The following is a 27674-nucleotide window of genomic DNA, read 5'->3' on the forward strand; positions in this document are numbered from 1 at the left end:
ATGGTAAAAAATTGTAAGCAAAACAAGCGTGCTGGTTTGTTAGGTAATCGAATTTAGTAGGACCCATTATACTACCGAGGCCAAGGTCTTTATTGTTTACAACGTTTGCGACTACTGCGTTGTATTAAATCATGTTTTCAGTACATTTGTACCGGCCTAAAATTATTCGGTTTTATAATTATTTACAGCAAGTTGTCTAATTTTAGTTAGAATTGTTAATCGTTCAGGAATGTTGTTTTGAACTCTGTTGTGAACTCATATTATTAAGTATGTACTTATTTACACCATCTTTCAAAATTCCAAGTTGTTTTAGTAGTTACTTGCTTTACTTCTATTTTGCGAGAAAAACTTTTTTTTTCGTTATGATAGGACATACGTAAGTATTCCGAACTTTAATGAGTAATCGCACAATCCTTATTTTGGAAATGATACATTTTTGGTGTTCTTATTATAAAAACTTTGACTTTGATTAGAAGAGCTTAAGTATTCCTAACTTTAATGAGTAATCGCACAATCCTTATTTTGGAAATGATAAATTTTTGGTGTTCTTATTATAAAAACTTTGACTTTGATTAGAAGCCAATTTCTGTACGTAGTTAGGTACCTACATTGTGTTCTTATTTTTAGGAAACATCTTATTTATTTTAGTTGAAACTGACTATACACCTGTGTCCAGGCTAGTGAAGCAAACGTTTGATTTGCTGGATGATTATATTTTGTCTGTAATCCCAAGAGCATTGACGGCGTGATACAAATATACATCTATCATTTTGCAAAAAAAAAAACACTATGTAAAGCTGACAAGGATTAATGTTCGATGTAGGTATCTGTTGACCTCGCTCACGAATTCATTCTATCAATTGTTTCAAAACCACGCAAACAAAGTCTGTTTAGAGTTAAAGTAGACTAGGATTACGGTTTTGTTGTTGTGCTAACAATAACTGGTATGATAATCTACTACATGTCAGTAATATATTGTTTTTCGGAATAATAGGTAGTGAAAACGAATTATTATTATTTTTAAAAGAATATTAGCCATGTTAAATGACTAATATTCCCCTTGCCTCTCCAACTAAGCGTAAAGCTTGTGCTAGGAGTAGGTTCGACAATAGTGCAACGGGCGGGGTTTGAACCGTCGACCTTTTGGTTTTCAGTCCACTCCTTTACCCGTTGAGCTATTGAGGCTCTATATATTGAGGCTCTATAATTATGTAATCTGTAATTTATTATTGTAAAAACGAATTATGTGATCTGTAAATTACATGTACTTATGTATCGTTTATTTCACCTTCTCACTAAAACAGTTTAGGGGTTTGATCTAATCACTGTCTTTTTTTTACCAGAAAGTTGTAACAATAAAGAGAAAAAGAAAGTAAAAGTGGACAGGGAAGCAAGGTCTTGTCTCTATAAGAGATCTGTACTAGTGACCCTTGGCAGTGCGAGAGTTTGTAAAGAGAATAGAATAGGTCTTGTTGGAAATGGCAAAATCAAATTGTCGTTTTATCATCTGCTGGAGTTTGACCAAATCCCGGTTTTTACAATTTTCTTGTGACGTATAATATATCTATTATTATCTGTAAGTTATATACCATGGACAATGGGGAGCTTCTCCCACGCTTTTACAAACTCGTTTTTCGAGACTTCGAAACGTGTCTGTATTAAAAGCTAGCAGTTGCCGTTTATTCCTGACTGCATTTCTTTGTAGACTTGTGGACGTCGAATGTTAATTTCATACGTGTAATAGAAGTCATTGGTATCTATTGACAAAGTATTTGACATGTCCTCGACAACATCCGGACATATTAACTTGAGTTAAGGTGTATGGGCGTCGTATCATCGTATAAATTTCGAGGCAGGTCTTACTATTTAACTGCAGTCTGAAAGGCACCTTGGCGATTTAACGACTCTGGTTTTATGCACATGTTTGTCACATGCGATAATGTTTTATTACCTATGCTAGCTCAATGCACTCAATATTGCGGTAGGGTAAATTGGCATTTATGGAACATTTGTCACGCTAGTGTCGCGTTTGTGTGACGTGACTTACGTTCAATTAAGTTGTACCTATTATGTATTTTTCTCCCACTTGCTCGGAAATTGCTTTATCTGTATCATATAGCTGACTAACTGACTGATCTATCAACGCACAGCTCAAACTACTAAACGGATCGGGCTGAGGCATGCAGATAGCTATTATGACGTAGTAGTAGTCCGCCAAGAAACGATTTGAAAATTCAACCACTAAGAGGGTAAAACAGGAGGATGAAATATGTGTAGTCCACGCGGACGATGTCGCGAGGATAAGCTAATTACTAAAATTGCTTCATTTCTGCCTTGGACAGTAAATGTACTATTCGTATTATACCTACCTTGTAGGTACTTAATCCACATCTATGTTACGCGATATGAGAAGCAAGATGTAGGTATGGTATTACTATAGCATTCTTTGCAAATTCAAAACAAAGCATTATAACTGGCCGCCAAACCAAACGCTCGAACAACAACAATGACAGGGTCATTAAATATTAATATTCCGAGGTGTTTAAATTAAAACTTGATAGTGATGCCGAGATATGGTTCAATTTCAGTTTGCAATCGGAACCGCTGTTCTCAAGTTATAATAAATTCGGACACAGTTGATCATGAAATAGCGTAGTTTGTTTTAAGTCCTGATAGCTGATAGCCTAGTGGTTAAGACGTCGGCCTCATATTTGGAGGTCCTGGGTACGCATCTTTAAATTTTGGGAGTTATTTGCGTTTTAAGCAATTAAATAGGTAGGTACTATCACTTGCTTGAATGCTGAAGGAAAATATTGTAAGAAAACGCTTGCGCCTGAGAGTGTTCCATAATGTCCTCAAAATCTAAATTTTTATGGGATTTTGTCCGACACGGTTGAGTGAATTTTGACAATTCGGACTTGCCCAGTACCTAGGTGGACTATGGCCTAAACCCTTCTCATACTTCTAAGAGGAGATCCTTTATCAGAAGTGAGCCGGCGAAGGATTTATAATGACTTTTAAGGTTGATTTGGCAGTGTTGTGTTTGTAGTTTGAAGTGCATGGTGTAACTAGCCACCGACCATCAACCCAGACAGCTATCAACTGAACTTGTTAGTGATGTCGATCCCGGTTGTGGATCTACAATCGCCCGTTAGTACTGTTACTGTAGATCTGAATGAGAAAGTCGTATACCGGTTCCCGACACCCACTGGCTAAGTCTACTTTCAAATCACAATAGATGTTCTGCTTATCACACTAAACTGAACAGCCGGTTACCGAGCGCGGTTCAATAAATGAGGAGCTTGCGAACAGAACCAGATTAGACTACAAAATTTAATTTTACAGGACAGTGAAAAAACTGAGATTAGGATTTTTAAAGGAAGTTTCCATAGCGCCCTCCCCAGGACTCTACATATTTGGTTCTCATTTGAATACTAACCAATCAAACTCAATGAAAATTTGTAGACACGTTCTAGAAACGAATATCTTTGTCTGTGTTTTGCCAGATTTCTGTAAAAATGGCTGGTTTTAAAGTTACGCAGGTTTAAAGATTTATATGTAAATGGCCTACTACTGGCCGCTACAATGTCACCGGGTGGGATGGCGAGCGCGGAGCTGAGTCTGGAGGTGAGTTTTAGGGCTCGAAGAAATAATTGGAGAGAGAGACTTCAACCCTGACACTTCAATATAAACCCTTGTACACGCACTTTTTGAGCCTATTTTTACCCCCTTTCGAGTCCGTTTACATTGAAAAAGGATTAGTCCGGTTCTGTTAGCCTGTTCCTCAAATGTTCTGGACTCTGGTTGATGGTGGAATTGGAAGCCAGATACACCTAGTTGATGGGAATTCTGTAAAACGATAGCTGAGCTACCGTGAAGCCTTGTTAAATAAACCGGCGTTGTAAAAAAGAGAATGGGAGTTGTTTATGTTGCACGTTTTGACATGTGATATGGTCTGACATTGTTATTTTAAACGGAATTCGACTAAGTTTATGAATTATGAATAACGTAGCTTAAAACCGCTCCTGGGAATATAAAAAATACATTTTCTGTTAAGAATACAAAAACAGGTAGGTATGTTGAAGTTGCCGGATTGAAAATGAATTGTTTTTCATGGAATGGATTCTCGGTTGAATTTGTCTGATTTCGCGTGAATAACGCTATCTACCTTCTAAACTTCGTAAATGCGCCTTCTGAGAATGCTAGCAGAGATTTTTGAGTATGAAGAAAATGAGACCGCATTCTATAGCCATTTCCAATACAGTAGCAGTGGAAAACTAAAAGTCAAGCACTCATTCATCATCTCAGTTCTCAATTCATCGGCGTGGCGGTGGCCCAGTAATGCGATAGGTCTCCTCTCAGAATGAAAAAGGTTTAGGCCATAGTCCAGCAGTCACCACGCTGCACGCTGACCAAGTGCGACTTCAGCTTTCAGAATATTATTAAGAACTCTCTAACATGCAGGTTTACTCACGATTTTCCTTTACCGTTAGACCAAGTGATATTAAATTGCTTAAAACGCACTTAACTCTGAAAAGTTAGAGGTCGTGGAGGAGCCTGCGATCGAACCCCATAGGGCGAAATCTTTACGACTAGGCTATACCAGTGCTCATTTAGAAATTATCAAATATATTTGTGCATATTATCACCAGGTACCCATATTATGAATGCGAAAGTGTGTTTGTTTGTTGGTTTGTTAGTGTGTACTCCAATCATGTTGTAGGTAATCAAGCAACGCGTGATTTTTGCATGGGTACAGTTAAAGATCTGGAGAGTGACATAGACTAGTTTTGATCCCAGAAAATGAAAGAGTTCCCACGGGATTTTCAAAAACCTAATACCGCGGTCGAAGTTGCGGTTATCGGCTAGTCCTAAATAAATAAGGACAGAAATATCTTAGTAAATATATATTAATATTTTGGACATAAACTAAAACACCGTAGAGACCGGACGACCTCAAGCATTTGTTTGTTAAACACAAACTTATATTATAACTCGCGAGTCTGCCTAGGACACGTCCAAATAACTTTAACGTTCAAGTAATATACAGGGCAAACTAATTGATTGTATTTGTTTAAAGCATTAAATCATTAAGTATGTTTAAGTTATTACTTAGTGTTTGTTTGTTGAAAAAAACCGGCCAAGTGCGAGTCAGGCTCGCGCAATGAGGGTTCCGTACTACAGCCGTATTTTTTCGACATTTTGCACGATAATTCAAAAACTATGATGCATAACAATAAATAAAAATCTGTTTTAGAATGTGCAGGTGAAGACCTTCATATGATACCCCACTTGATGTAGTTATCTCACTTTGAAAGTTGAAAATACTAATTATTAGTTCATGACCACAACTTAATTTTTTTGTGTGATCTAACCCTAAATTCACGGTTTTCAAATTTTTCCCCAAATGTCAGCTATAAGATGTACCTACCTACCTGCCAAATTTCATGATTCTAGGTCAACGGGAAGTACCCTGTAGGTTTCTTGACATACAGACAGACAACAAAGTGATCCTATAAGGGTTCCGTTTTTCCTTTTGAGGTACGGAACCCTAAAAATCAATGAGTTGCACACCACCTGTAAACTAAAATGATATGTCTAAATGTATTTTTTTAAATACAAAATGGCAAGCAAACGAGCAGGTGGGTCACCTATCATAATAAAAGATAGTACCTACCATAGAAAAGGATAGCACTAGATTCAGCCCCCCAATTGTGTAAGAATAACCATTTCATGGCTATCGCAATCGTCAAGAAATTCTGCCATTTGATTGGTTGATTCGCTGTTTACATTTTTTTCACAGCCAATCAAAGGGCAGAATTTCTTGACGATTGCGATAGCCATGAAATGGTTATTCTTACACAATTGGGGGTCAATTGTGTAAGAATAACCATTTCATGGCTATCGCAATCGTCAAGAAATTCTGCCCTTTGATTGGCTGTGAAAAAAATGTAAACAGCGAATCAACTAATCAAAGGGCAGATGTTCTTGACGATTGCGATAGCGATGAAATGGTTATTCTTACACAATCGGGGGGCAGACCTGTCAACGTAGTCTGAATAGAGAAGTAAAACAGAATTAGCCACATAATGAACTTAAACATATTAGGTACATATTGTGTATTATGTAAAACTTTTTCCATGATTTTGAACTTGAAGAACTTTGTTTTTGCCTTAATTCGTTGAATCCATAGTTCAGGTTGAATTTACAAAATTATTAATCTATGCAATCTCGCTTATTCTCTATTCTGGATTTGAATCTGCCATTTAAGTTAGGTAAGTTTAAGTAGGTATCTAACTACAAAACATTGCAGACATCTTGAAGTGTGTCTGAGAGTAGCAAAATAGGCAATTTCGAATACTAATGTGAATAAATAGACTATTTTAAGTCATCGCTATGCAATTAAATTGCTTGGCACAAACAAAAAGTGGCCTCGCTCGGTGGGAGCTCTAAATTCTAAAACAATTTACCTATTCAGTATTTAACTACGCAGCAAGTCGTAAGGTGCAGAATGACGCTTATAATATTATTAAGTCCCAAAATTTGTAAACCCGTTCTATTTAAATCGCTCCATTTAAAATACACATTTTAATGAGTCATTAATTCGCAAAAACGAATATAATGTGGTATGCACGATCGACTCACCATTTGATATTAAATCGAGTCGACACAAACATCGTTATTTTTATTCCACGCCCAAGGTTAGCACCGCCATGTTGCATTCACTATACGAGTATCTATGTATCGATTCAAAAAAGTTCGTAACTCGTAAACAAGGTCTTTTATTATGTTGCATTTGAAAATAAAGCGAGGTGCAAAGAATATTTTTGAATAAATCCCTACTCAAAGATTTACAAATAGGTTACGCTCAGTGCTCACATAGTGGTTAAGATCTATTTTTCCTACAATTTTATTAATGTCTGCACTATCTATTCTTAACGTGATCCCATCTGCTGCGAATTATTATTGACAATAGACATACAAGTGTTTCAAACTTGCGTAACGTAGTACTTACCCACCTACTCAAATATGGAAACATGTTTCACAATAGATAGATAGATAGATAGAAATACTTTATTGCACACAAAAAATATTACATAACATGGCAAAGAAACTAAAACTAAAAAAATAATTGTATGCAAAGGCGGCCTTATTGCTCACAGCAATCTCTACCAGGCAACCTTTGGTGAAAGGAGAAACTAGGTGTGTTGGATAGTACTTACACGCAATACAGAAAAATGAAGTAGTATAATATGTTCAAAAGATAAGATGTTCAACAATGTTCAAAAGATATGCAGATGTTTTAGTAAATTACTGAAACTCTTGTATTTAAAACATCAGCACGTGCAAAGTCGCATGAGCAAGCTAATTTCTTATAAAATATTTACTAACTATCTACCTACTTGACATTTTGGAAGCCATTAATTAAAAACATAAACGTCAGATTAATCTAATAACATGGACTTATCTACTCTACCTAGTCACTCGACCTTACACCTCGCTCAGATCGCTATCGTATTTAAGTCTTAAATGCCAGCATTATAGGCACCAGAACTGAATGCTCAGTTCCTTTTATGTAATTGGGCCACCATTTTACTGGAGTTTTTTGTCGATTACATTAAAATAACTAAGCCATTGTGTTCCCAAGGTTACCCATATTGAGCCGAGCGTGTTTCCGCCAGTCTGAGTGCTCGCTTTTTAGAAGCACACTTTTTGTTGTGAAAATGCGTCTTAAGTTTCGAAATCAAAATTGGTTAACTTAAAAGTTTCTTATTAATTTACTTTGATCCTTCGATGTGCAAATAGGAGTGCACAATTTGTTGAGTCTTTGACGTCAAACACGAGTGTAAAGTGTGTAAGGCATTTTACCGTGGTTAATTGGCGCAGGATTGCAGCAAACAGCAATAGACTTGAAAATATCTCAATTAACCGGACACGGTTAGGTAGGTATATTTAATTATTAAAGTCTTTGAAATTATTAAACTTTTAAACATCACAATGTACGAAAACTTTTAAATTAGATAGCCACCTAGAAAAGATATATTTAATTCCCTGAATAATTATTAATTAACACAGGTTGATTAAATCTATTCTTTTCATTTACTTAATAAATAATTGTGGTAAAAATTTAGACACCTAAACCATTAGAGGTGTCTGAATATTAAATGTAACTATCTTCTAGACATGTATTTCATTTCAGATTATTTTCAGAGGTTGTAGGTAACTATTTTATAATCGTTCACAGAATGAAATATTATTTATATCCTTACAAAATTAAAAGCTTACAACAAAGTATTAAAATTTAAATATTTAAAGCCATAAAACGTAGACGTCAATAATATAATCGCCGTTTTTTATCTGCACGCAAATGTAAACACAATGCTATGTTGACACGCCCCAACGAGATATGAGAGCCGGTATCTAATTCGACTGGCCTTGGCAATGAAAAAACAAGTTTTTTCGCGTAACCTTGACGCTTTATTTAGCTTTTTGCGCGGCGCCTCCGACGTGCCGTGAAAAAATGCACGTTCCTACAATAGAAGTACACCTTACAGTGTGACAGTTTTCATAGTGACCATTTTCATTTCCCAGACAAAATCTTGAAGAGTGCTTTCGTGTCCAAACTTAATGCAATACTCAGTAATTGATCGCCTTGTCAGGGGAATATGTTTGGGGAGCTCGACCATAAAGATAAAACTCTGGGTCGCACGGCAACGAATTGCGCTATTAATAAGGTTGCTTGTCTTTGTTCATAATTTTCGATTCTTCGAAGCTCCATGGACGTAGAGCACGTGCACGAAAATGTTGGATATAAATTGACGTAATGTTATTATAAACAGAACGAGCGACAGCAAGAAATATTTCGGTGTGAGCAAATGGAGTGAATTTATTAAAACGTCAACATAATCATTTTTGTATTCTCGGTCCATATTTATTAAAAGACCAAGGTCGAATGGCTGGTCTGTGTACAAAGCGTCTTTATGTTTTTGTTAATATCAAATCAGGAATTTGATGTTTTTAACTAGGGTTTACGGAACCGGTCCTTTTTTGAGAACCGGGAATTTCGGTACTTTTACCCAAAGGAACCGGGATTTCCCGGTTCTTTCGGGAATTTCGGTTTCTTCATAGTTTTTTTTATATAAAACAAGTTTTACGCTTTAGAACTCATAAAAGTAAACCGCAATACGCTTTAAAAGTATTTTTTATTGGAACTTATATTGTGTGAGTTTAAAAATAAAATAAAACTAGAATCAATCAAGTCTTTTCATATTTTGCTTCTATTTTCTATTCAGCATTTCACTCATCTTCTTTCGTCAAAGCAATGTTTTGTACTTCAAGTACTTCAGAGTCACGGTCACGGTCTCTCGTCGGTTCACCTTGTAAGGTTGGTACTGGTAAGGGTTGAGCTGGATATGCTGTGGTTGTTGAGGTTTTAGTGCGGCTTAGCAATGATACTATTCCGTTGCACATTTCATCACTGCTTGGGTGAGGAAATACTGTTAAATCTTCATCATTTTGTTGAAGGAAATAATTTTATGGATTTTGCAAGTAATTCAGCGTCGCAGCAGCAAAATTGAGACGCCCTTTTGTGTATCAACAAAGCGTTGTCCCCATGTTCCTCATGCTTATGTTCCTCATGGCACAGTCTTTCACCGCCTGAATCGAGCGGCTCCCTGTGACTCGTTTGATTCGTCTGTCCACCTAGAGGGGGTCTTCTAACGCTGAGCTTTCAGGTGCGAGGTCGCCATTCCAGTACCTTGGGAATTGGGATCGTATTTTGTAAATATATATTGGCTTTTCGAATTACGAGCGCTCATTGCCACTTGAAATGAAATGAAATTTAAATATGGATCTGACACATAGGTATAATACTTACTTAGAAAATATTACTGTCTGTCAACATAATCTATGACAACCTCACAACTAGTACGTAATACTACGATAATTTTAAAATAAATTTGAGTAGTGAGCAGGCTTCATTTTGAGATAAATAAATCCCTATTTTATTATTCAACCATTACCAGTACATATAAACACTTTCATTCAAAAATAATAAGTTTATAGCGTAATTTTACGAAGAAATGGCGGCGCGCAGCTCCGCCCGCCATGAAAGCCAAAAGGCTACTGGCCGCATTTAGCGCCTGCAAGAAAATGAATAATTTCCGTTCGTTTTAGATTATTTAAGAAATGAAAAACATTTAGTTTAAAACCAATAATTTAAAATGATAAGATAACCTAAACATATTGTTTTGTGATGGTTTGAATTTAACACGTTAAGCCGTTAAAGAAAAAAACAACAAAACAAGTTGATGATAGCAATGTTTTCAACATCAATTCTTCAAAAAACGGGATAATTTGAACAAATGTGATAGGTCATTATGATCTTCACAAATTTAAGTTTTTTATTACATGTATTTAATAGCTGTTAATGCTTTAGGAAAGAAAATCTTTTTCTTCAAATTTAAAGCATTTTCGCGATTTGACACTTGCTTTCCCCTTAAGATAAAATTCCCGAAAGTACCGAAAGAACCGGGAAATCAAATTGATTTCCCGGTTCTTTTTTACTGACAAAAGTACCGGGAATTCTCGGTACTTTCGAGACCGGGATTTCCCGGTTCTGAACCCTATTTTTAACAGACTTCTTAGTTCTTATACTTTTGTGTTATCAATATGTCGTTTCCAAATACGAGCTGTAACTTGTTTGTTATATTGAAATATCACTAAAGATTAATTTAAATAAAAGTAGGTAGCATGTACATTATTTTTTAATTGAAATATGTGCATACCTGAGGTTACTTTTTTAACCTATTAATACTTTTTCATACCATTAAGTATTATATACATTCGTTGTTATAGTTGGTTTCGTTTAAAGTTTGAACAACGTCTTTCCTTGTTCGTAAAATATTATAACAATTTACATATTTTAGTTTAATAATAAAAATTTCCTTTTACAGAGCGGGCGCTGGTGCAAATGGCATATTTTCAAGAAGACTGGACTTCTCAACATTCAACCTTCTACCCAAGCACAAAGTTAACTCATATCAGATAAAGGTAAGTGTAGATTTGTTTTGCATAAACGTTGAATATTCCAGATAAGTCGTATTAAGTAGAGATTGCTAGATAATTGAATAAAATTATACGATAGCCTCGCCTTAGTCCCTCAGCATCCCTACTCTTAGAGGATATAAAGACGGTGTCGAGAAGTGGCTGGATAAGGAAGGCTGAGGATCGGGTGTAGGGCTCGTTGGGCTCATCGTCTACCGTGGAAGTCCACTAGTAAAATCATGATTATGATGATATAATACTTGCTGTTTATAAACATTCTTTTTTTATACCGTGACATGCAAAATTACTTGTGGTCTCAGTCATAAATTCATCGTAACAAAATAATGGCATCCACTTGAACCACTTACTATCGATTGAAGTAGAAATTGATTAAGATTGGCACACGAGAAAAAATGGCTTTATACTTCGCTTACAGAACCTACCTTTAAATATTTTGTTGTTTTGCCGTATACAGAAGCATGTTTAGAGATTTCAAATAAATACTACTTTTAGTTAATTTTTCATTCCTTTTCTGTTAAGTGTACCATTTCAATTCAGTGCTCCTGAGCAAATTAAAAAAAGGATTTCTAAAGGGCCTTATGTTAGCCCTTATTCATACAACCAGCTACATCTTTTCATAATATTTTTCTAGCAAAGGGTCTAGTGTTTATCTCTTGACTCATTAGTCTCGTCCTCACGTCCACTTAGACCACTTACCATCCTATTTGCTTATTTGATTCTATTCATTTGAGTTTATTTAAATTAGAGTGTTACCTTTACATCAGATTCTAGTAGTAGAATCTCTGCATCTAATCCCATTTTAAAAACAAGGTCTGATATGTGAGATATACGAGTATAAAATATTTTTATTACTGAAAAAGGTTTTCAGAGGTGAAAGTTTGCTTTTGTTAGAGGTGCCGTAAAAACACTGAGCTGACACTTTTCGCGATAAACCGCCGTCACGGGAGGTGCCCGTGAGGCCCTTACCACGTTTTCTACCAAATAAACGTAACTCTCGTGTAATTTAATCGCGCCACTAGGTGTTTTACGACTGACTACCTTACTGAGTTTTCTACTGAATTCGAATGTTTATTTTAAAGCACGTAGCCACGAAAGCACACCTCATATTACGTTATCCTTTAAAGCTGTACAAAGCTAATGTTTATGTTAACCCGAGTGCTTATTTAAAACGATCATGTGATATTTTTAACCGAAACGTCTGTCATTTAATTACATCTGGATGGGACATGTCTTGGTTTCAATTAAATACAATTAAAGAACTAGAATCTGCAAATAAATCTAAATCGAATGCAGTTGACAAGTTAACATACGATTGCTCAATTCTGTTTAAAATGTATTTTAAATTTTTTTATTCAACGCATTGGTACCTAAGTATATGTTTGTAAGCGACGGCAGTTGGTATCTAATCTCCACAGGCCTTGAGTCCGTTGTATGTCAACTGACGGTCATTCGCCCGCCCGCCGTGCCTGTTTCTATTTTTACCAGCCGTTTGTTTGATATTTATTACCAGCGTTTGCAGTAAGTACTCTGTGTAAAGTTTCGATCATTATGATATCGTCTCCACTTTGTAAATCCACAACGATTTCAAAAATATCTATAATTTCTTTTAATATTTTATTTAGACTCCATCGTACCTTCAACTTTTGAAACATGTCCCTTTATTAGCCTCTTTTTAAACCCACATGTGTTTGCCCTTGGTGAGACTGGAGGATAAGACATGTCCTATCCTTATCTCAACTAGTTTGCAGTTAGTTTTGAAGCCAGTTACTGCCTTAACCATATTACCAACAACGAACAATGTAAATTGTTAACAATATTATAAATCAGATGCGACGTGCTTTAGGGCTAATCCACGACAATAATTTAAAACATTCTCTCCCGGCTTTATCGCACAAACACGAGCGGTATTGTCTTGTACACTCGTTTCGCTCCGCTTCGCGTGACAGTGCCTCGTTTGTATACCACCAGGGGAAACTTCATAATTTTGTGTTCCCATATACCTACATTGTATCTACATATTAATCTATTATATTATACAGAGTCGCCATTATAATCATTTTTCTGATAGCAGTAGCGCAATTTATTTTATAATGTTGTCTGCCACTTGTCTAGGTTATGCGTTCCCACCATTGAACTATTAGGGTTATTTCAAACTAAAACCGTCTTCTATGAAGCTGTCAACACTGGACATCAAGTTGTTAGCAAAAACGTAGAATTGCAGCCATCAAAAATTGTTGTTCAGAATGACCCGTTTAATGTGTAGTACTACTTATAGGTGATTGGTTCGCATGAATTCAGTATTAACACTATTTATTATGGTAAAAATTTAAAATGTTCCAAATATTATAAAATTTGAATACAACGCCATTGGTTGCCTGAAGAGATTGCTAAGTAACGATAAGGCCCCGGCTGCCGAATTGTATACATACCTACTTACTTTGTTATGCTTATTATGTTTTTGTTATTTGTGTTATTTACATTATTCTATGTGCTGTACAATAAAAGTAAATTCATTAATATTCAGCATTTGTTTAACTATGAATTTCAAAAAGATTACAAGTCTCTAAATTCCAATTGTATGTTCTTATAAGACGTGATATTGATTAGCGGAGTTGTTAAAGTTAATGAATTAATTGGTATTCGTACACAAACAAAATTATATAGAATTTTCATTAATAATTTTGTTTGCGTAAGCAAAAACCGTACTCTATAGCATCAAGAGCCATTCATCATAAACAAGACCCTTGAGAATGTTATTACTGTGGTATGTTTGTTGGTATTTCTGTGTACTCATTTTGCGATACCTTTATCATAATATTTATGTTCTCTTTTATTTATAATATTTTATGAGTCACATGTGGGAAAATAGCTATCCTTAATCAATTTTTAATGACTTTCCAAATTACTTAAGTACTTCTTTATCCTTCGCTAATGATTTTAACGATAAAGACAGAAGCAAAATAATTTTTGGTACCATATTAGCCTTTAAACTAAAACATGTCAATTTTTCGGGTTTTTTTTCCTCTTCTGCCATTGGTAAAACATCAATATACAATGGTACTACTATCTAGGCTATGGGCTAGTAAGAAGTATGTAATGATTTAGCTTAATCTGCTACTTATGATTAACATCCATATCTAATTTACTATCCTTAGTTATTGTTATAGATATGTACTTGAGTTCACTATTATGTGACCTAGTAAGTAGGCAGTATTCGGAATAAGACTGATTTTAGAAATATATCATACTTAGGTACAAGGTATACTTAGGTACATTGTATCATTCAAGTTAACATCTTTCTTTATTCGAAAAGCTCTCAGATGTAGTAACAACGGGAGTGAAACGATACTTAGTTACAAAGTGATTGATAATAGTGACAACCGAGGCACGTTTTTGCCAGCAACATCATTAAAGACCGCGACAACTTCTTCTATTTATGGTGTCCGATGTCTACCAGCATATTGATCGGACCGGTTAGCGGCTCACACCAAACCTGGCGTATGAATTCATCGGGTAAGCGATTTTCACATCGCCCGTACATTAAACAGATTTTATCCTCACGATCAAACACCAGGCTAATAAATACAAGACCTCTCTTAGAATGTCCTAATAGATTTATTTGTGTATTTGTACCATTGGACATATCCAAGTCGCTAGTCACATTATACATAACTAAGTTTCTAAAGAGTTTTTGTTCATTTTAACATACTTGTATGTATGTATTGATAAAGTGCTGATAGCCGGCTAGTCGAAGTCCGAGGTTTGATTCTGGCCACGCATTTAACTTTCCTAAGTTATGTGCATTTTATTTTATCGATGAAGGAAAACATCATGAGGAAACCTGCATGCCTGAGAGTTCTCCATAATGTTCTCAAAGGTGTGTGAAGTCTGTCAATCCACACTTGGTCAGCATGGTATACAATGGATAAACTAGGGAAAAATTCAGAAAAGGGGACCCGTGCTCAGTAGTGAGCCGGCAATGGTTTGATTGTGATGATATATGTATTTATTCGTGGTTATATACTCTAAGAAGTTAAGTTCACTAAGAATTCTAGATAGTAAGAATATTTAAATCTTAGAAACGTTATAATAATATTACGTAGAGAAAATGATGAATTAGATATTTATTCAACCAAAGTACATGTTGAAGTCTGAATCTTTATTGACAATAAACAAGTTAATAATATAAAAATGATGTATGAAAGAAACAATAATTCCATGAGCAAATCGGAAAGAGATGCGGCGGGCGCGCGGTCGACCATGTAACTAAATCCGATGAAGCTAGCAGTCTGTGGCCACCCGATACTCCGCTCAAGGCTTCCCATGTGGATTAGCGCTGTGTTTTTCTTTTAACTCGTCTTGCCGAGCACACAATGAGATAATAGCTTTATCATTTTGGCTCGGGCTCGCTATTGGATTGATAAATCGGATCTCGCTAAATTGAAAACATTTTCGAACACTCAATTTTTGCGTGGGCCATGACTGATTTTTTAAATTGGATTTTATCTTACTAATGCAGTTGTGATTCAGCATTTCGAGTCGAAATATCTGCGCTTTAGTCAATACAATTTACGTGAACGGTTACAGAAGACGTCGATAAAATTGTTATAGAACACTTCAATGATTACAACTATGTGTAGGTAGGTATGTCGTGTAGTTTTTTTACATTACTACAAATACCTATTACAAATGCGTCTTGATTTTCTCGACGAACCGTAAATGGCAAGAAATAAGAAAGTAGCCAGCTAATAGATACAATAGGGTTGGAAGCCTGTTAGGTCTAGTAGTGCAACTTTCTTGCGCCAGAAAAATTTGCAGCTCGATGTTAGCAAGACGTGCAATCTCATACTAGTTCAGATATCAATCGTTTCGTAAGACAGCACTTGACGTAATTAGTTCTATGCTGAGATGTGTACTGAAGTTGCTAACACACAGCCCTTAAATCAGCCAATGCGTAATCGGAGCAGCTATTGCCGAATGCCGTTGTGCAATGAATGCGTCTTGCACATTTTCTTCTAGCTAAGCAAAGTTTTCGAAATCGTTTATAGCCACTAACGCTATAAATGGGTAGCTTGGGAATTTTGCCCAACAACTACTGGGTTCCACCATTTCGTGAGTTCTGATCAACTTTTTATGAAGTTATCGCAAGTAGGTATCCACTTACAGAAAACATTAAAGCCATACATGGAAATGAATCAGGAGCCGGTTTCTTTTACCATCGGACTGTATTGAATTCAATCTTGATAAGGGTATAGGTACCTTGTTTGCATATTTTACGAATTTCGTTAAATATTCCAATAAGGTATTGAATATTGATTTGATCTCTGTATCATCGCTTGTTTCATAACTTTGATTTGTTTCGCGTAATCTTTTCACTTGTCTTCATTTTTTTATGAATTGAAGATATTATTTAAACCCCTTATTCTCACATCAATATCTCTACCCAAAGTTCTTGCTTAGCCTTTTACACTATATCCTGCTTATCTTAATTCATTGAGTGCCTCTTGTAAACAAAGTAATCGCTGAATATTTAAAGCATATGCTAGCGCAATATGAACTCAGCCCACACGGTTGGCGCCCACATTCGGTAACGACACTGGCATCCGAATTGTGAATCATTTTATTTTGATGCCATTTTATACTTTAATAGCATGCCGTATTCATTATTTTGCATCGATTGTAAACTTGTGGTTCTGTAGTCATAAATATATAAAAGGAAAAGCTGACTGTCTGACTTTTCTATCAACGCACAGCTCAAAGTACTGGACGGATCGAGTGGAAAGGTATGCAGATAGCTATTATGACGTACACATTCGCTAAGAAAGTATTTTTGAAAATTCAATCCCCAAGGGTTGTAAAATTGGGGTTTGAAATTTGTGCAGTCCACGCGGACGAAGTCGCGGGAATAAGTTAGTCTGTACATTAAAGAACAATTACTTATTATTATTTCCTTTTCCTTATAGTCTCCTTTTTCTACCATATTTCACAATTTATAAACAAACACTTTTGTTTCCCTCATCAATGCCATCGTTTCTTAAAACTTCGCTAGTAATTTTAGCTGCCCTATGTTTGGTCCTAAATGCCGTTCCTGTATCGGTTTTTTCAGTCACAGTAGACAGATTGATTAGACCGTATTTAAAACATCTGTCCAAATAGAAATGCCAATGATGATTCAAATGCTTTGAATTTTCTAATATCTTTTTGTGGGAGATGTCTGACTGTGTTTATTATAGTAATGACAGTGTTTAGTTACTTCTAACGTATTATTTATGTAACTAGATACCACGCACTTAAATATCGATGCGTCGTGACTCTATCCGCCCACCGTCTTAAATACTTCCTACCTATTAAAATGTGCTAAATAAACTTTAAGAAGACTTATTGTACTCTGCAGCTGGTAATCAGAAAGTGATAATTAAGGCTCAGACAAGATAATTACTTACCGGTAATTCAAAATGAAAGTTTGATTCTAAACTAAAATTAAAATTAAGGAATCAATGACTCCGACAGAAGATGTTTTTAGGGTTCTGTACCTCAAAAGGAAAAACGGAACCCTTATAGGATCACTTTGTTGTCTGTCTGTCTGTCTGTTTGTCTGTCCGTCTGTCTGTCAAGAAACCTACAGGGTACTTCCCGTTGACCTAGAATCATGAAATTTGGCAGGTAGATAGATCTTATAGCTGACATTTGGGGAAAAATCTAAAAACCGCGAATTTAGGGTTAGATCACACATAAAAATTCGATAGTGGTCATGAACGAATAATTAGTATTTTCAACTTTCGAAGTGAGTGACTATATCAAGTGGGGTATCATATGAAAGGTCTTCACCTGTACATTCTAAAACAGGTTTTTATTTATTTTTATGCATCATAGTTTTTGAATTATCGTGCAAAATGTCGAAAAAATACGACTGTAGTACGGAACCCTCATTGCGCGAGCCTGACTCGCACTTGGCCGGTTTTTTTAGTTTTCTAATTTTGATGCGTTGAATAAGTTTAAAGTTTAAAAGGCTCTTTCTTACATCTCAATTGCATGATTCATACGTTTGTAGTCCTTACTATAATGTGAGTAGTAGTTTTTCCACGAAATAATATACCTAGTAGTAACATGTCGTAGCGACTGGTATTAGAATAGAACTGGAGCGGTCGTTGATCTCTGCCGATACTATTATTATCTCGATAACGTTAATAATATTTGGTTAAACATGTTTGATATCGGGCCAAAATGTTGTATACCGTAACCGCACTATTCGGTTTATTAAATTTATCAAACGTCAAATCTGACTTTTCGTCAATTCGTTGTCTGTAACCAACCGAAAATTGCCGGTTATGGTAGATGGAGATGGATTTTTGGATGGAAGATTGATTTTATATATTAACTAGCTCATTTCTGTGGCTTCGTCTGCGTGGACTTAATTATTTGATACATCCTGTTGGAAAATAAAATAAAATAAAATAAAATACCTTAAGATCCAGCAAGAACCTACACACAAAATCTCAAGTTTTAGACCTAGCTGTTTGAGTTATTCGTTGGTTTGTCAGACAGTTTCTTTCATGTAAAGTTGTTTGTATTATAGAGTTGAGATAATTATCATAATTACACAGATTAGACTCGTTCACCTTTGCTTTTGCATTGCTCTTTGCTTAGCTAATCTCTTCTAATTTCAGATGAATTTCAAGGATGATCCTACGGATACTTAAAAACAGATTTTGCAGTTGAATTTTCAATATCGAAGCAAAGTTTTTGATTTCTTTTGAAAGTAGGTATTTCACAAAAAAATGAGTGGCAGGTCAACTACAGAAATCCTTTGTGGGGCTGAACATATGCCTTTATAATATAGTTCCGAAAGAATTTTTAGAATTGTCAAATAGTCAAGACACAAATTTAAAAAGTGTGTAAAAACACACCTATTTAGTCAAGGCATTATATGTACAATAATTGATGAATTGCTCGATGACAAAGATTAGTGGAAGTAACCGGCTGATGTTTCAGTTGCCCAAGATAGTGTAGTAAATTATTACATCAATAATATTATTGTAACTTTTTTTGATTTGAAAAGAGTAACTGCTGAGTTTCTTACCAGCATCTCCCAGTATAATTTGCTGGGTGGATGGTAAATGGGTGATAGTAGAATCACAAACGTAGCGTTCGTTCGACTATTCGTTCTACGTCAAGTAAATTGAATTATCTGGCTACTGAATACGTTTAATAATAATAGATAGATAAGGATTTATTGACACAGTGAATGGTGGTTAGAATGGTGTAGATGTTAATAAGGTTACGTAAGAGTTTGTTGGCATGGTCGACGACAAGCATAACCCTGAAGTCGGGCGTGAGGTCGACGCTCGCATGCGTCCCACTTAAAGTGCACGGCTGCGCCTGTGCGATGGTTGCAAATCTCTAGCGCATAGAATCGTAAACCGCCGCCATACTTGTTGCGTTTCTATTTGGGCTTGCATTCGAATATTCGAATAATAATTTAGTTCTAATATTCAAATAACACGAAACTTGACAAAATTTGATGTGCACAAAATACTATTTTAAAGCTTGCGTATAATCATAACTCATAACTCCCGACTCACGTCGAAATCACCTACTAAGAATGAGTTTGTTAATAACTAACTACCTTTGAGAAGAACATAAAAATCTGTACTTGATTCTAGACTGTAAAACCAGTAGCTTGCCCGATATGGTTACAAGGTTTTTGACACTAAAAGACTCTATTATGAATTTGTTACAATTAGTTAACTAGATAGTATATATATAAAAACACTTAAACCAAAGCAGTCTCCAATGAGAAATTAACACTTATAATAAAAAATTATGTCCACAACACACGGGCATAGTACGCGTATGAAAACTAGGCACAGAGTATTTAAAACTAACTAGGTAGGTAAACTTATGGAACACAGAACTAAAATCGACTAAAATATAAACTATAACTAGGCAGAATTTGATATAACATCCTTAATTGCTAATTTATACCTATGGAGAGAGAGATGAAAAATATCACTTTTCGCGAATAGATGATTAGCTTGGTTGCAACTTCGTCGTATGAATGTGTTATCAGCGTGTTTACTGTATGTATGAAGACTCTTATTAATTTAAATAAATAAACTATGTTTAGTTCAGCTGAGTTGTGTTTATTGCAAGAATTGTTCCCTTCTTTCAATATTGTAAAGGCAACAGTAGAAGCGCTTTGCCTAGTAGAAAATGCAAATCTACTCACTGCAGAAACAGCCGAATATGCATGGGTGCGAAACTTCAGGCGACAAACGATTTATTCATTTATTTTTGTTATTATACTACATAACATAACATTGTTATTATACTACATGCTGAAATAAGACTTTTAGTAATATACAGGAGAATAAAGACATGACTATTAAAACAGCTTTTGAGTTTTTAATAATTCGAATAATACTCGAAAAAAAATATATTCGGGAGCACTAAACCTATCTATGACCCCGATAAACTTTAATTCGTCGACACGAACGTATAAATTTTCCAATAAAGCAACTATTCGATACATAATTATTTAATCAAATTTGATAGAAACACGACATCGGCTCAATGAAATTTATTACCTACCTTAACATGATACTTATAAAATAAGATCTGTTAGAGATAATTTAAATTATCAAGAAATAATGTCAGCAAGCAGTACCTAATTACATATGCATTCAGTGGGCATTTCACTTAATAGTTTTGCACCACCTAGTTAGAAGTGATTGAATTAAGTAGTTATGCAAAATAGAATTGCAAGCTTTAATAAAAGAAAATAAGAATAACAAGTAGCTTAATCTTACTTACTTCAAGTTAAAAGAACTTGAAAGCAATAAAGTCCCCCAAGATAGAGCTTTGTGCCACTTCTGATGTTTTATATCGTCTCATTTGAATTCCTAAAGTAGCTATAAGCTAAGTTCAATACAAAAGAAAAAAACAAATTTGGTTATAAAATGTCAAAGATACGTTGTTACTATACAAATTAAGAACCTGCTCCGTTATTAATGGACTGTATAATACGAAATTGTGTTTTAATTGCTGTTTGGCGTAAATCTCTTCTCAACATAATATCTATGCCTTTATCTGATTTTCCTTACAAGGTACAGTAAAAGTGCTAGCTTTAATAACACAGACACGCAATCAAGATCTAATTGCGAGGTGTGGTAGATATTTTATAGCTTCAACAAATTGTTGTAAACACATCCCGACTGCCACGTGATAGCTCTCCAGCGTCCCTGACTCTTGAATAGGAATACCTAGTGTTTATTAAGTTGTTAACAGCACATGAATCTACATTCTTTAAACTTATTCTATTTTTTCTCGCTATCTTGTTATGAGGTGAGGTAAAAAATAAACGTGTTATTATCAAATCAACAGATTTAATTACTTTAATCTTACTTTTAAATTCTGCTGTTTTTATATTCATTTCATTAAATAACTTGTTTAGGAGATCCATTGTATTCATATAAAAAATAAATATTAATGTTATGAAACTTTGTTAATTATTATAATTAAAACTTACTTCTTTTATTAAAAATGTTACAATAAACAATTAAATCTAATATTAATATTTGGAGGTGATTTAACACGTACCTAGTATTAGCAAAGTTATCAACCGATATGGATTACTGGTTTTTAAAAACACAATAATATTTTTGGATCTGTTAACGTTGGTATATATGTATAGCAATTAGTAAAATGTAACATTGATAATTAAGTTCTCTGATTCCACTCTTTATTATATGACTTGTGTTTAGTACAGTTTTTCCGTATAAATGACTGAAGAGTGCTATGTATACGCCAAAGGTTAAAAGGAATTTCCTATCTGGTACGTCTAGAAGCGCTAATAAAACTAAATTATCAGTGCCTACGTGACCTACCTACACGTTGCGCGCGTTATGATACACACCCGTATAGAAGGAATATGTTAAAAACAAACTGCGTTTGTAATCGCCTCAGAGCCTCAATAGCTCAACCGGTATAGGAGTGGACTGAAAACCGAAAGGTCGACGGTTCAAATCCCGCCTGTTGCACTATTGTCGTACCTACTCCTAGCACAAGCCTGACGCTTAATTGGAGAGGAAATGGGAATATTAGTCATTTAATATGGCTAATATTCTTTAAAATATTTTTTTTACAAAAAAAATAAAAACCGACTTCGTTACACAAACACTAAAAATTGAAAAATAATTTAATTTATTACCGAATATATTATGTATACAAGAGTTAATATAGTTCCATAATAATACTTTTTGGTGCCGGTGCCAATTAGCTTTAGCTGCGCGAATCGTCTAGACTTCATATTTTTATGGGACTCCACAATGGCACCTCATTGGCACCGACCCCAAAAAATATTATTATGGAACTATATTAACTCTTGTATACATAATATATTCGGTAATAAATTAAATTATTTTTCAATTTTTAATGTTTGTGTAACGAAGTCGGTTTTTATTTTTTTTGTAAAAAAATTTAATTTCACAATTTTTAGTGGCCCCATGGTATTATGCTATGACTGGTTAAAAGTCTACTGTTTACTAAGCTAATACACTGATCGCGAGCAATTTACTCTTATCCGTTGAGGAGTTCCAGTATCTATCTTCGAAGATGTTCATCAGATCTTCACCAAATCGAAATTTGGAGTATACCCTTTCAAACAAAAAAAGAATTTTCAAAATCGGTCTACGCGTTTTCGAGTAATCGGGGAACATATATATATAAAAAAAAAAAAATTGAGAACCTCCTCCTTTTTTTGAAGTCGGTTAAAAAAAAACTGATGGGACAATGTATTATTGTAAAGTATTATTAACATACTTCGCTATGTTGTGCACGTTATTGTTGGCATTGCATTACATGAATAGTGATTTAATTGAGCTCTCGATTGTTTATCAACTTGGATTGCTTCTATTTATTTCTATTTATTCAAATATTACTCAGCGCTGTGCAAGTTATTTTTAATCTATACTTAATATTATAAATGCGAAAGTGTGTTTGTTTGTTTGTGTGTCATTCCTTTCACGCCCTAACTAAGCTACCAATCGACCAGATTTTTGGCATAGAGATAGTTGGAAGGATGGAGAGTAACATAGGCTACATTTTATCGCGGATTCCTACTGGATTTTTAAAAGCCTAATGCCCACGTGGATGAACTCGCGAACAGTTAGTTTTATAATTTGTTTAATTTTACATTTTCTTCTATAAAGTTGTTAACGTTTGAAGAGTTAGTTGGAACTTTTACCTGTTCGCACACTTTCACGACAGTTATTTTATCTATTAAATTGTACATAGTATACTCATTAGCAATGTATATTTTACCGCGGAGTATAATATAATACTTAGTAATTTTACGCAAAGTAAGATTATGCTTGCAGGTTTTATATCTTCAGATACCTACCTTTTTAAAAATAATTAGTATGTAGTACCTAGGCCACTGCAAATTGGTAACATTAAAGCTTGATTGAATAACCTTATAAGTTTATTAGAAATCGTTTGATTTTTATTGTTACAAGTAATGATTTATACACTTACTAGCTGATGCCCGCGTTTTCGTCCGCTTGGAATTAGGTTTTTAAAAATCCCGTGGGAGCTCTTTGATTTTTCGGGATAAAAAGTAGCTTATGTCTCTCTCCAGGTCTTTATCTATACCCATGCAAAAAATCACGTCAATCCGTTGCGACGTGATTGAAGGACAAATCAACAAACCAACAAACCAACGAACCAACAAACAAACACACTTTTGCATTATAATAAGGGTACTGATAACAATGGCAAAAATGTTAACAGACAATAAATCCATTTACATACTTCCATTAATAGTTGCAAACCATTTGAAAGCAACACAATTTTTATGTAGAGCATTTGTCTGAGTGAATAAGATTTCCAGTAATGATTTTAGATGTCGGGGATTTGTAGCGGAATATTTTTAAGTGGAAACGGGAATTGAGACGATTGCTTGGAGCGCCATTAGCCGTATTGTTATTGCCAGCATTCGAGTAATGAAGCGCTCGTTTTCGACTTTAATATTACTGCTTTTGCTCCCCCGCTATCATGGAACTATAGCTCCATTTTGTCGCGACTCATTGAGCTTCATTTGTATTTTTTAATTAATTCTGACATACAATATGCTCCTTCTTAAATTCACTGCTCTTTCTGACATCACACCTAGCTTGTTTATCAGTTTTGTTTGCATTGCGATGTGAATACAACTAACGCAGATTCAGTATTTCGGGGTTTCATTACATTTTACGTGCAATATTCCCAGCACTTGTTATTCCAATGCTCAGTGACATTTTTCCAGGCATTGCACCGCCAATCGTTGCCGAGGTACCTCGTAAAGGTCTATTTACATGAAAACTTTAGTGAAATATTCACATCAGCTGTCGATTGACACGTCTTATTGAGATATTCCAACTTTCTCTTCGCCGCAGATTGTGCATCCCATTTGAATAATCAGACGCCTGGCATTGTGTGGCATCGCGGCTCACAAACTGTATCAGCTAGGTGGGAATTCATTGTCGCACCTCGTAGGTGTACCAGGCACGCGATCGTAGCACAGGCGGGACTATTTCCACACTTTCGCCCACGAAATTCATAACGCCGTGGAGGTGAAGTTCAAGACTATTTATAAAGCGGGCTGAGCCCTTACTCGGCGTTTATTGATCGTTTACGGAGCACGCACCCCGACGCATTACGGTAGGTTAGTATGCCCGCGGCTCTCGGCGATCGTAGCTCCCGGAACCCGCCGAAAGCAGCCGAAATTTTACATCCCCGGTCTGTATTGATCGGTCTTGACATTGAAATCGTAATAGACGCAAACAGCTGGGAGGCGAGGGTGCGTGCCGGCCCTCCGCAAGCGACCCTCGCTGGCCCGTCGTCGTTTGGATTTGTTCAGACATTAAAAAAGCTAGCCAGTAGATTAAACGTAGAATCATTACAATCAAACTGCATAGTACACAAATTGCCTCATGAGCTTCAAAGACCATCAAGTTACTCATAGACATCTCAACGCAGTTGAACGTCATTATAGTCTAGCAATTATGCGCGAGAGCCCTAGAAGACGTGCGAGGCGATGCTCTAAAATCTCATTTATATTCAGTGTGGTTGGAGTTTGAATGTTATCTAAAATCCGTGTTTAGGTGTCGGGCGGGATCGGTATAATCTTGAAACTAAACACATTGTTAAGTTAGCCGAAGCTTTGTTCTCCTGACGACGGTTCTCCGATCCCATTTAGAACGTAATATGAATTCTTGAAGTTGTTTGCCTGTACCCGTCAGATTACTTTAATTTGTTAATTAAATAAGTTTGGTCGTTACAGTTTCTCTATCGGATTTCGATACGTCCCACTCGAGTTCTCTGGTCTACTTGAGTGAAATTGCACTTGTCCGTCCGTCTGTCACAGCCTTATAACTTCTGAATTACTGAACGTAATTACTTCAATAATTAATTTAAACATAATGTCTTAACTGATGGCCTTTAGCCGAATATTGCATAAAAAATGTAAAAAGCTTTATTTCAGGGGACTCCCATACGAAATGGGAGGCTTTAAGGTGGAGATTGAATTTGATGCTATATCAATAAAGGCTACATATTAGAAACAAAACTTGTGTATACTTTCAGTTATATCCTGTACTTGAACAACAAATACTAAAATTAGATAAATAATAAAGAAACGAAATTATTTAATTTTAATGGTTATCAGTATTTATAACATAACTTCACAATAATGTTAATAGATGGCGCCGTTAACATCATAAATCGTGAATTATGGGATACCGCGTGGTCTTAGTTCAGGGCGAACCACTAGTATTTCTGTCTACAAAGATAGAGTAAGTAGAATGTAACACTTTTATTTGCTGTGTCTGCCGCTTCGGTGTGATAATAATAGTAAAGTTAATGAAGCCGTGCACTTGACTCAAGAGTATTAGGTACCAGTACATTAAAACTACGTATCTTATCATTCCACATTACTTGTTCACTTGTTCCTTTTCTTGCGACAAGCTTCGCTGACATTGGCTTCCTGTTGTAAGTCGTCTCCTTCCCTTTGCGTCAGCATAACTGCTTTCTTTGATACAGCTAATGACTTGCTTTTAGATAAAGAAGCCATTTAGTTAAAGGTTTCTTAATTATTTGAACAACGACATGACTTAGTAATTGACTTGTGTTCGCCCTTTTTTCTTTTAGCGGCGCTACATCATTTATTCTAGCAGCAACTTATAGATATCTTTCATACATAGTTATTGCTTTTAAGGTGACGCAGGACGTTCGACCGAAATTGGCAGCGCACGTGGGTAACATGTTTGCTTTTCACTTGACATTGTATGAGAAAGTTGAGAGGCACGATGATTTTCACTGAAATCAAGCGCGCGAAAAGGGTTTAGGAAAAGTATTTTTGAGAAAAAACTGCTGAATTTATGTTGGCAAAGTAAAGTTATTTCAACTAATGAATAAATAAACTACGTCTAATGATAAATTGTTTTAGAATTTTCATATTTATAATCTTATTTATTTACGCCCAAAGTTTTCATTAATTTAGTGTTAAAATAGGAATCTTTTGAGCCTCGTAACTTTTAAATCAATATTTTTTTCAATGTTTTATATATCAATAAACCTAGATAATGACGAGATAAATCGATATAATTCTTAGTTTTGTGCGTACAATATCGAATATTGTTGTAATTTCCCTCCTACGTTTGTATGGAGAAAGCACTGAACTGAGTCCCCTTAATACCAAGTTTCTGAAAATTCTAATGTATCTACATGCTTTTTAAATTCATTGTATTTGATGCAACCAGTTACCAGAATCGAATCCTTCGCAAGGATAGGCATTCATTTTAGGTACTACTTATCAAAGTTTACTTTTATCTTTTAACAAAAATTCAAATTAATTTTCGTAAGTCGGCCATTACTATTATTGAAAACAATAATGTCATTATGTCTTTATGAAAACGTGAATCTTTTACCTAGGTCATCTCTTATGTTTTTGGTAGAGGCTTATACTACTAGAAACAATACATTAGTCTAAAGAAATACTGAAATGTAGGCATAGGCTGGTTCTTTATTGTACAGAATTGCTCTGCTCTCAAATTTATTTCCACTTACTTCAGCAGTTTCCCATAGAAATAACTAGACATAAAAACAACAACAATTTTATGATTTAGATGCAATAAAATAAATTCTATTTAAGACACCGTAGCAAAGCAATTACGTCCAATAAAAAGTAATGTTGATGAATTGAAGCAATTTCGCGGCAATATTAAGCCATTATTTCAAGACTTAATGGATACAGTACGTATTTGTATCTAGAAGTATCTAGATAAGTTTTATTTGCTTTGCTTTAATGGCTACTTCATTAAATTTGATAACATGATTCATATAAAAATTATTTGCGTCATTTTAGATAGAATAAAGTTAAAATTATTTGCCTAACTTTTAATGAAGGTACATACCTACTTAATTTCTTTTCGACTACTTGATAGTTGATACACATCAGGATCACCTAGTAGGTTCTGATAAGATCTAATATCCTATCTCTATGGGATCACCTATTTGCCAGACCTAACTGTACTATTTAATTATTTAAAATATGCGTAAGCAATGATTTT

At 35.1% G+C, this 27674-nt stretch overlaps 1 protein-coding gene across 1 annotated transcript in view; it reads left to right on the forward strand.

The window, feature by feature from the left end:
* The window catches only part of heca (hdc homolog, cell cycle regulator), a 94625-nt gene that overhangs the window by 21796 nt on the left and 45155 nt on the right, over nucleotides 1-27674 (forward strand). Inside the window, 1 exon segment of the mRNA XM_034970853.2 lies at nucleotides 10956-11052. Coding sequence (XP_034826744.2) covers nucleotides 10956-11052 — 97 coding nt within the window.

This window comes from Maniola hyperantus, chromosome 8, assembly GCF_902806685.2.
Source record: "Maniola hyperantus chromosome 8, iAphHyp1.2, whole genome shotgun sequence".
Classification (NCBI taxonomy): Eukaryota; Metazoa; Arthropoda; class Insecta; order Lepidoptera; family Nymphalidae; genus Maniola; species Maniola hyperantus.